At 34.2% G+C, this 12,015-nt stretch overlaps 1 protein-coding gene across 1 annotated transcript in view; it reads right to left on the bottom strand.

Annotated features, from left to right (window-relative positions):
• Positions 1–794: 794 nt before the first annotated feature.
• ETNK1 (ethanolamine kinase 1) overlaps positions 795–12,015 on the bottom strand; it is a 54,977-nt gene continuing 43,756 nt past the window's right edge. Inside the window, exons 7-8 of the mRNA XM_040235356.1 lie at positions 6,809–6,882; positions 795–6,496 (exon numbers count right to left, since the gene is read on the bottom strand). Coding sequence (XP_040091290.1) covers positions 6,424–6,496; positions 6,809–6,882 — 147 coding nt within the window. The 3' untranslated portion in view covers positions 795–6,423. The remainder of the gene's footprint in view (positions 6,497–6,808; positions 6,883–12,015) is intronic.

Raw genomic sequence — 12,015 nt, 5'->3', positions numbered from 1 at the left:
GTAACATACGTATCAATATATTATACCTCACATAACTTCCCAGGAAGCTCAGTCGTAAAGAATCCATCTGCCAAAGCAAGAAACCCGGGTTCAAACCCAGGATTGGGAAGATTGCCTGGAGAAGGAAATGGCAACCCTCTCCAGTATTCTTGCCTGGGAAATCCCATGGACAGAGGAGCCTGGCAGGCTACAGTCCATGAGGTGGCAAAAGAGTCAGATATGACTGAGCAACTATAACAACAATCTCGTAAGAACACTGAAAAGGATACATTACTAAGGCATTCTTAACAAAAATACATATCTATATTTTCAGAGTAAGAAAATAAGAAAAACAAATATGAAATATTTGTTTGGAGAGGCAAGGAAGAACTCTAGAAACTTGAATCAGATATTGGAGCTATCAGTATGGATTCAATCCTAAAGGAAATTAACCCTGAATATTCACTGGAAGGACTGATGCTAAGTTGAAGCTCCAATATTTTGGCCATGTGATGTGAAGAGCCGACTCATTGGAAAAGACTCTGATGCTGGGAAAGGCTGAGGGCAGGAGAAGGGGGCAACAGAGGATGAGATGGCTGGAGAGCATCATTGATTCAATGGACCTGGGTTTGAGCAAACTCTTTCAGGAAACAGTAAATGACAGCAGGGACTGGAGTGCTGTGGTCCATGGGGTTACAAAGAGTTAGACACAACTGAGCAACTGAACAACTTCAAATATACAAACAGTTATACACGAACACTGAAAAGCTTTTTCTACAAAAGGAAAACTACAAAAATAAGCTGAAGTCACAAGATTTATGGATACAAGCAGTTAGAACTCAACTTTATTGTTACAACCAATTTTTATTTACAGATTATAAATCTCTTCAAAAAGATACATTCCTTCATTTAATCAATGGTAAAAGGCCTTATTAAACAGAAATAAAGCCTAAACATCACTTATATTTAAACAGAAATACAGATTCATTAAAAGTTTGTGAACATATAGCAAAAACGCATTTTTATTTAAGCAGTTACATGAATGAGGCTGTTTTTAATTTTATTCACTGGCAACCCCATTTTAACCACAGAACAAATTTTACTTAAATTAACAGCAGTAAAAATGTAAAAATTAAAATTGAAACATGAAAATAAGCAACAAAAAACAGGAAGTATCTTCATTACCAAACAGATTACAAGTTCTCAGACACTCAGATACTTTCTGAGGCATATCAAATACACCTACCTCAAACGCTGCATTCATTTGAGAGGTATCAATACATTTTCAGTGCTGAGACTATTTGTAGCACTTACAGTATTTACAGAGCAGCATTATACTACTATGTTTCACATTTGATAAACACAAATTTAACCTTTATGCCACAATTTCCCAATTCAACATACAGCTAATGCAATGACAGTTATTAATTTAGTTTTTTTCTTCTGAAACCGATAAGGACGTTATCATTTAAGAACATGGAATAATGCCAGGTCTTCTTTCTTAAAATAATAGTATATTTTAAAATCCAAATACTTTAAATCATGGAAACTTCACCCAGCTATACAAAGGCTCCTAAATAGAATAGAGTTTAAAACTCTCCTCTTTGCAAATTCCACCAATTTACAATTACTTTAGAACTTTAGAACATGGAAGTAACAGGAAACTTCCTCAGATTACTGAACAATAAAAACATCAGTGTGTCACTACATAAATTAGGTAGCAGCACACCACAACCATGCAAGTGCTCTTATTTCTGCCACTGCTTTTTTTGGGGGGGTGGTCCTTTTCCAGTTCATAGGATCTAGCATTCATGGATATCATCAGATCTTGGTCTCTCTCTTAAAGTCCCTTTCTTAAGAGTTATGAAATTTAACTAATGGAACAATTCAAATCAGCCAGGTTTTTCTTACTCATTAACTAGTTCAAATATAACACATAATGTTTTCAGTTTTTATAAACACCTTGTGTTTTGTCAAAATGAGTAATGGCAATTAATACCATTAATGGGCAGGATGTAAACAAAAATATGTCTACATTTAGGGATTAAGAGTATTTTACAGAGCAACTTTTTTCATAACTAGAAAAGTCATAGGATGCATAATGAACACAGATTTTAACTGGCTGTTTGATAACATCAGTAGCATAGTAAGTGCATTAAGTATAGGAAAGAAGAGAAAGCAGACTGCAGGATAGAACCCTACTAAAAATTGACTTCTGAATGCCTCAAACTCAAAAAGGTATTTTCTACAAGCACTACCATTATTTTTTCTATTCAAATGGTTGAAATCTGTCCATTTCAAATTATAATCCAGAAAGGAAAATTTTAGTGTAAAACCTGTTCAAAAAATCCAATTCATCATGTAATATATCTTATTAATTTCAGTTTTTTAAGTACTCAAGTAATGCAAACTCAAGCATTTTCTTTTAGAGCAATGCATTTACACACTAAACTTCCAAGATGGGGGAAATTCACTTAAAATAATCGCTACATTTTTCTGTCTGAAGACACCAAACCCAAGACAAAACACTGTAATCACACAAGTGGTATGTAACAGAAAAAAAGGCGGTTCCCTATAACTAATATCTTTTGTTAAAAAAAGAAACAAAAACAAATTGCCTTAATATGTAACTAAGTTTCCAGTCAAACATATTCTAAAATCTAATGAACTATATTAGAAAATTCAGAGCAAATCAATTTTGAAATAAAGATTAAAGTTGCTTTAGGACATCCTTATAATTCACTTTCCTTGCTACATAATAGTTACTAGCGTTTGCCTTTTGTGTTGAGTGATGCAAGTTGCCGTCAATAACAAAACTTTCCTCCTAGCATAAAGCATTGTTAATTCTATTAACTGAACGACTGACTAATATTAAAAGCTTGCCTATATCACTTTGGAACGCAGTATAAAATGCTTATTAAAAGCAATGTAAAGCAGAAAAGCAAAATGATAGTTTTCTCATTTACATTATGAAGGATTTTGAAAATGGTACAGAAAATGTAAGAAAGAAATACCTATATAACTTTGAAAGTGGAGGTTTTTAACTTTTAATTCAGCGTTTAGGGGGAATTTTTCCTTTAAATCTGGAAGCTTTCATAATATGTTTATGAAGTTAAATATTCCTAGTTCCACAAAAATGGAATTAGCAGTCATTAAAAGAACAGTTCTATCTTTTTCTGTATTTTACAATCCCCTAATGAACAATTTCATACTTAGAGAAGCCAACTGAGATATGCTTAAGTTGAACTAGAAGCTATTATTTATCATCTCCCTTGTACCTATGGGACTTAAGAATCATATTGAGATATATAAAAATTGAAAGTGTTTTTTTGGTAGAGAAAAGTTAACAGCCTTGAAAATAGAAAAGGGTAATACTTCAGTTTGCAATCATTAAACTGCATTTTTAATTTGCTTTAGTTTAGAATCATGACTCAAAGAATGGAATTCTTACAGGGTATTAATTTAATGCTTGCAAGAATCTAACCTCCAAAAACTAATGGCCAAATCAAGAATGAAAAAAAGTCATATTAGGCACTGAGAGGCTAAACAAGTAAGTACTGACGTTAACAAAAATGGATAACCCTATTTCCAGTCCTCTTGTTATCCCACTGTACCGCCCCATCTGTTGGTTATTTCCAGTCTAAACCAAAGAGCTGGATCATTCCCTTACAGAAAAATGTCTACAAAAGGAAAGAGAATGCAAAAACAATACACAATCTCATATGCAAGATACAATTCACACTAATTTACAAACTTTTATTTACACTGTTTTATATACATTCCAGGCAGACCTAGTTGATGAGTTTTGTGCTCATATTGATCTCAAATGATCACGTGAACAGTATGATTTACTACCACATGTCTTTAATTCCCAGAAAGTGGTGGTAGCATGGGGTCTGGAGGGAAAAAAGTCAAGTATTACTGGTCAGGTAAGATCACATAAGTAGGTAAGGAACAAAGGAGAAAAGAATTGTGGAATTCTGCTTGTTTAAGCATCCAGGCCACTATGGTCTACTGACTAACAATGAGTATACATGAATGCCACTTCTCTAACAACCATTTTCATATTTACAAAATGAGCTTACTATCAGTTATTAGGTAAGGCATTCAAGTTCCTTAACATAAAAAGGCAAAAGACATCTCAGCAAGCCACAGGACAAATTTTAGAGGGATGTTTTCCCTTGAGAATACCTTAGATGGTCAATTCAAAGGGAAGCAATTTTGAATTCTATTATTAGGCTGAAGTATGATCCCCAAAACCTGCAAAGGAAGTGAGAACATCATGACACCCCAAAGAGTGGGAGAAATATCTTAAATACCTTATTTTGTTCCCAAGATCCACTGCCTAGGGCTAAAGTGAGAGTCTTTATTCCCCTTTACATTCACTTCCTGAATCTCTCTGAACCACTTACAATGGTGTCACAGCGAGCAGCCATGCACAGTCTACCAGCAATGGCTCAGTCAATCTATTCAAAATAGTCTGAAGAATATGGAGGAAGATAGAAAAATGATCTCCTCTCCGACCACCGTTCTCCAAGATATATACTGTTGCACTTTTAGGAAGTCAGAAAGCAAAAAAAACCTCGAGTCCTACATATTCTTCATTGTTCTAAGAAAATGTTCCAGCCACAGATGAAAATTCCACCAAAAACAATTTCTTAAGTTCACTCTTAACATTCTATAAAAAGCTATTAACTGTTTAACTGGTTCTTTTCCTTTAGTTAATTAGGTAAAATTGTACTGATCCAATGATAATACGGTTTATAAAAACAGAAATGAACATTTGCAACGTTGGGGAGGTAGGAAACAAATAGTGGCTAACACTGTTACAGATTCAGACAGATTTTAAGATTCTACTCATGGAACTAGAATTTACCATTTTCAATGCCTGTGTTTCTACTTATCAGTTTTAAACATCTTGAGCTAATCCAAGTATTTTAAAGCACTTATCTGAGAGTATAAGTCATTTGGAATAATACATCAGACTCCCCAGAAGATTTCTCAGAGGATAAATTTGCAGTTGCATATTCTGAATATGCAGACTCATTAAGCCAACTTTGTACATGGGCACTTATGTGACCAAAATGTGCAAAGCTTCTCAGACTAATTTTCTAAGCAAAGTTAACCATGACTGCTCAACTCCACACAGCAGTCTTCAAAACTTGAAGTTTGCTTATCTATCCCAAAGACACAAGTTCCTTCCAAATAATAACTATCATCCTCTCATAGACAAAAACGAACGAAATCAAAAGAAATCAAAACAAACAGAAGCCTTCCTACCATGAGTATTTTTGCTTAATTCACACTGTTATATCAGATTTTAAGTGTACAGGATTGATGTTCTAAATGTTCCTTATTTAATTCTTTTAACCACCTCAACTTATTTCTCTGAAACTACATGTTATCAAGTAATCATTTGCTATCATTCTAAAGACACAGAAGCCAAACTAAAACATAAAGCCACAGTGTAAGGAATGAATCTGGAGAAGTAAAAAAGAATTAATCTAAATGACATTTTCTTGTTCCCAAATATTATAAGCATTTTACCTTTGTTTCAAAAATTAGTAACTGCTGTACTAGCTACTATTTAATAACAAACAAAATACAGTATATCCCAATAAGTGAAACAAAATTTTTGGTTAGAAACAAATTGATAAGAGTAAAATTTTAAAAACAAACTGTACCTAAAATGACCATACACAGTACATGGAAACATTATTTAATGCAGATTTTGGTAACAAAACCACCATATATCTATTCCAGGATTATATGGTAAATGTTAATATTTATTCTGCCAGACTATGTAAGAAGAGGGAAATTTAAATTCTAAGATGTTCCCCCCTCCAAAATGCTTTCCAATTCTTCAGAAAGATGTACCACTATCACAGACAGTGTATGTATTTCATTCTCCTAAACAGATATTTTTCTATGAACATTCTAAGTTATCTAAACCAGTGTCTGGCATTCAAGAGTAGATGATTCATTTTACTTACAGTGTGTCAGAAAGGTTACTCTAAACATCAAAAATGTTTACTGAAATTAATCTTATTAAAGTAAAACATAACAAAAAAAATATTTTCTCTGGGAATTTTTCATTGCTTACACTCAACAAACAGATGAAACAGATGAAAGCAGTCACAAAATTCATGTTAAATTTATAATAAATAATTCACATATAACATAGATTAAATTATAAAAGGATTAAACTGACATCTTTGTATCTTTTTGCTGATTTAACAAACTTCTAACCCACCACATACTGAAAGCAGTAGGTATATTTCTTGACATCATTCAGACTATTTAAAAAATAAATTGTTTGTTAAGAGGCATAATTTGTAAAGCAAGAAAACCAAATTAAAAGAATTTTAACAAATATTGACTTTTTGGAATTTCTTAAAGATCCACAAGCACTGTTCAGCTACTTAAGAATAATTAAAGTCTTCTTTACTCAGGCACTTTTAATGCAGTAACCTCAGGCTTCATTTTAAAGTACTGGTTAAAACGAACAACTGCATACCTATCAAGAAAAGAGAGTAACAACAGAATTAGAGCTAAAAACCTTAATCCTTCCTTTATTTTCACTCACCCTTCTAAGTTGTTTTAAGTTTTAAAATTTAAAAGGACATATTTTTAGTTTATTGCACCACCTACTGGACACTTTTCTGAGAACATTTAACAGATTAAACCAAATTTCCTTGCAAACCAACTATTAAATGCATGCAACTCTTGTAACATCTGACTAATAGTAACTACATGTCCCTTATGGATTCTAAAATGAATCCAAAAAGAGTAGAGACAAATGTAATGCATACAATAAAATTAAACTTACCCAAGGAAATCAAAATCAATAGTAGAGTATTTGGCTTGAATCAAAGCCCACAATCCCCAAAAGAAATGAGAAGCCTAAAAGAAGGAAAGAAAAATCAAGAATTATGATAATTGATTTCTTTTTAAAGCAAATATCAAATTGTAAGTTTTTCCTCTTTCATCAACCCCATGCATATTTCCTTGATGCCTTTTTAACACAAAGTATCTACAACACAGGTAATACTGAAGTGCACAATTTGCTGCTGCTGCTAAGTCACTTCAGTCGTGTCCAACTCTGTGCGACCCCATAGATGGCAGCCCACCAGGCTCCCCCGTCCCTGGGATTCCCCAGGCAAGAACACTGGAGTGGGCTGCCATTTCCTTCCCCAAGGCATGAAAGTGAAAAGTGAAAGTGAAGTCACTCAGTTGTGTCCGACTCTTAGTGACCCCATGGACTGAAGCCTACCAGGCTCCTCCATCCATGGGATTTTCCAGGCAAGAGTACTGGATTGCCTCCTCTGGTATAATGGGGAGCTGCACAATAATTTTTTATTTATGCTTTACTAAAATCTATTTCACTATTCACTTAGTGAATCTAAGACTTCACTTCCCAAGAAATATTCTATTGTAACCAGAAATATTATAACTAATACTATAACTAATACTATATAACCAGAAAAAAATTACTAGCTGTGTAGCCGTAAACAACTTAACTCCTCTGTTTCCTCATTGGTAAAATGCAGGTGTGACCATTTATAATAAAAAATAAACATCTGATCTACATCCACCGTTTCTGACTTTCCTAAGCATAAAGCAACTGGGAGCATATTTTATATAGTGGTCTTTTGTTTTTGGTTCCTAAAATAGTTCCAGAGCCATAAAAGTGAAAAGAATGTCTGGTTATTCTTAACAAGTCCCTTTCAACCACATGTTACTGAAGTATCGTTTGAAAAGATGCTAAACTTGAGGGCTGGTTGCCAGGGGGAACCAACCAGGTGATTAGATGGTTGGAACTTTCAACCCCATCACCTCCACACCTCAGGGAGGGAAGAGGAGCTTGAAGGCTGAGATAAATCAATGGCCAATGATTTAATCAGTCTTGCCTCTGTAATGAAGCATCTATTAAAACTTAAAAGGAAGGGGTCTTGCGAGTTTCCTAATTTCACGAACCACAACCTATGCACATGCTTGGGAGGGGAGGGAGTGTTCTACCCTAAACTCCATGGAACAGAAGTTCCTAAACCCAGGACACTTCCAGACCTCACTCTACCACACTTCTTCATTGAGCTTTCTTCTGTATCCTTATAATATCCTTAATGATAAACTAGTGAACATATGCAAACATTTCTCTAAGGTCCGTGAGCCACTCTGGCAAATTAATAGGCCCCAAGGAGGGAGTTGTGAAAACCTCCCATTTATAGCCAGTTGGTAAGAAGTACCAATAACACCCTAGACTTGCAAGTAGCATCTAAAGGGGTGAGGGCACAGTCTTGTGGGACTGAACCCTGAACTTATAGAATCTGACACTACCTCCAGGTGGACAGCATCAGACTTGAGTAGAATATGTAAGACACCCAATCACTGCCTGCTGAGAACTGGAGAACTGCTTAGTGTGTGTTTTAGGGGCGGGGGAAGGGGAGAACCACCTCAGAGCAACTAACAATAGTATTTACACCTGGCATACAACAAACATCCAATAAAATGTTAATTATTATAATTACACAAAACCAGAATGACAAAAATGAGGAAGACTTTAAAAAATGGTTTTTCTATCTAAGGATATGTCTCAGGTATTGAAAGGTGAACTATGAAATGCCCTCCTCCTTTTGAAAGTCTAAGTCAGCGGTTCTCAAAGTGGTCCATCCATGAAGTCCATGGAAGATTCTGAGGCCCCGAGCTATTTTCATTATAATACTAACATGTTACTTGTCTTTATGACTCTGTTTACATTTGCAGTAATGGAAAAGCAGTAATGGGTGACGCTCCTGGTTCCTTAACATAAGCCAAGGCAGCGGTACACCAAACTGTACTAGCATAATGGTCTTACTCTTTACCACCACACACTCACAGTACAAATACAGTCTCACTAAAGAATGTACTTTATGAAGCCATTAAAACTATTAATCTTATTACATCTCCACCCTTGAATACATGATATTCTGACATTCTGTGAGATGACACTGGAAGTACACATAAAGCACGGCTGATGCCTACCCAGAGTATGAAGGCTGTCTCAAGGTAACACACATATGATTGAGTTGTGACCTAAACTTGCACAATTTTAATGGAATACCATTCTTACTTGAAAGAACAACTGACATATGAACTATTAGACTTGGGTATTTGGCAGACATTTCTCAAATATAAAAAAAGAAAACTTGTCATTTCACTGAAAATAACTGACAGTATTTGTTGCCAATGATAGACTTAAGACTATTCAACCTAAATTAGAACACTGGAAAACCTGTGTTCAACTCTGTGAGATTATCAGCTTCTCAATAAAGTGCTTATTATTTTTCTGATATTGGCAGTGACATAAACAAGTGTAATTTTTCAATATATAATGAGATGTATCAACTTTGAGAAGATTATACAACTTAATAAATCCATATTTTCCAAATAACTAATGAATGACATTAAAATTATAAAAAATCACACACTGGTATAACAGGCATTCAAAGTGTAAGATAAACTAACGAAGTTTAATGTAATAGAGTACAAAAGTTAACTGATATGCTCAGATTAAACATTACTACTAAACTTTAAGCAACTATTACTTATTGAATTTTGGTGAAGCATCAAAAAAAGAATATCCACAGTTCTCTGAAAAGGCAAAATACTTCTCATTCCCAACAACATGTGTGTGTCAAACAGGACTATCTTCACACACTTCAGAGAAAACAACACATTATATGAGATGAAATGCAGAAGCAAATATGAGAGTCTAACTTTTGTTAAGCTAGACATCAGAGAAATTTGTAAAAGTATAAAATTATGTCATTCTTCTCACTGAAGTGTTTTTTGCTTTGGAAAATAGTTATTTTTAATTTTTAAAATGCTGTTTATGTTAATCTGAGATTTTTAAATATATATATATATTTAGTAAATATTTTAAATTTGTTTTAATATCCAAGATGGTAAATATTGGTCACCTAAAAATAACATCAAAACAGCTCTCCCCAATGTTTCAAGCACTGTTATCAACAGTATTTCTCAATTTTTATTCATACAGTAATGTAAAATAACTAAATGATTCTATGTTAGAGAAGCATTATACACAGAACCGTACTTATTTTGGTAGGTTAACACCTTTTACAGGCTGAAAACAAAAAAATTATATTTATATTAGTCTCCTATATGAATAAAAAGGAAAATAAGGGAACAGTCCATTTATTATTTGCATTCTCAAAAATGGAAAAGTGAGGATACTGAAGTACAACTAATATAATAATCTATAATTCTATGATTTACTAATACTATTTGTCTCAGATTTGGAAGTTACAGATATGTACGTCTATCAGAGGGCATTTTAATGCCCAGGCTACCCACATCTGTTGCCAAGAAAAATTAGAAGCTTTATATAGTGAACAAATAAAATAAATTCTCAAACTCTTCTGAAAACCTCATATTTTAATATATTATGTATAAATAATACATATGTATAAGTTTGTAAATATATAATTATACAATATAACTTTACTTACAAAGAATCTGAAGTCTGCCAACAATGTGTCTAAAAACTCATCAGAGCTTAAAAAACCCAGGCATTAGCTATTTGGTTTTATAATGCAAATACCTACTTTTGTTTGTCATCATCTCAACATTAATTAATTACAGTAAACAATCAATAACAAGTGAAGTCTTTTAATATTTAAAAGTATGACCATGCCCTGAGGAATAAACATTTACCAACCATTTATTTTGGGGCTTCCCTGGTGGCTTAGCTGGTAAAGAATCCGCCTGCAATGCGGGAGACCTGTCTTTGATCCCTGGGTTGGGAAGATCCCCTGGAGAAGGGAAAAGCTACCCACTCCAATATTCTGGCCTGAAGAATTCCATGGACTGTATAGTCAATGGGGTTGCAAAGAATCAAACATGACTGAGTGACTTTCACATAACCATTTATTTATTTAAAACATCTACACCTCGATCTTATTACTCAAACCTCTTTTCCTCCCTTATCAAAACAGCCTTACAATGTAAGTCAGTGCTGTCTTCTTCATGACAATTGATCAAGGAAGGAGAAGGGAAGAGTTTTTAAGACATATCCATAAGGAATAAGAGGAACTTGCCAGAAAATACAGGGAAAAGGGCATCCTAGGTAGAAAGAAGCATACAGGGTTAAAACACCTTGGAGTGTTTAGAAAACATGATGACTCTGCTAGAGGAGGAAGTGGGATGTGAGAAATACAGTGGGAAATAAGAAAATCTGTAGATGCTATCATTTGTATGTCACTCTGTAAATCACAGGGAGCCATAGAGTAGAAAAGTGACACAATCAGATTCATAACTTAGATTCTAGTTATTAGAAAGATCACTTTTCAAACATACTGTATGAATTATAGACAGAAAAAACCTAAAGGTGAAGAGACAAGTAAAGACTAACGTAGGTGAGAGACTAAGTCCTTAATCATAGGCCGTGCAATTAAGGAGATAAGGGGTGGAATTCACAGAATTTCAGGAACCAAAAAAAAAAAAAAAAAAAAGAAAGAACCTGAAAATAGAAAAGTGTGAGAAGAGGAACACTTGAAAGATAATTCCTTCTTTCCTGGTTTCAGAATACAATAGAATGCACATCATTTTAATTAAGTCAAAACAGTACAGTAAAGAATAAATAATGGGAAACAGGACAAGATGCTGAAAATAAAATTCAAGTTTGGACACATTGTGGTCAAATACTAATGGAACCCTGGAGAGATACAGTCCAGATCTGGAGCTTGACAGTGGCAGGAAACTCAACTTGGGATCATTAAAAGAAAGGGCAGTAAAAGCCAGGGAACTGTATATAAAGTAGGGAATTCCCTGGTAGTCCAGTGACTAGGACTAGGTACTCTCACTGCTAAGGGCCCAGGTTCAATCCCTGGTCAGGGAACTAAGATCCCACAAGCTGTGTGGTGCTGCAAAAAAAAAAAAAAAAGAAGAAGAAGAAGAAGAAGAAAATGGGCCAGAGCCCAAAATCTGAACACTAGGAAACACTAGAATGAAAAAGAATTAGAGGAAGAGTAAGAA

This window comes from Oryx dammah, unplaced genomic scaffold (genome assembly GCF_014754425.2).
Source record: "Oryx dammah isolate SB20612 unplaced genomic scaffold, SCBI_Odam_1.1 HiC_scaffold_29, whole genome shotgun sequence".
In the NCBI taxonomy this organism is placed as follows: domain Eukaryota; kingdom Metazoa; phylum Chordata; class Mammalia; order Artiodactyla; family Bovidae; genus Oryx; species Oryx dammah.
This window is presented reverse-complemented; position numbering and strand designations above follow the sequence as displayed.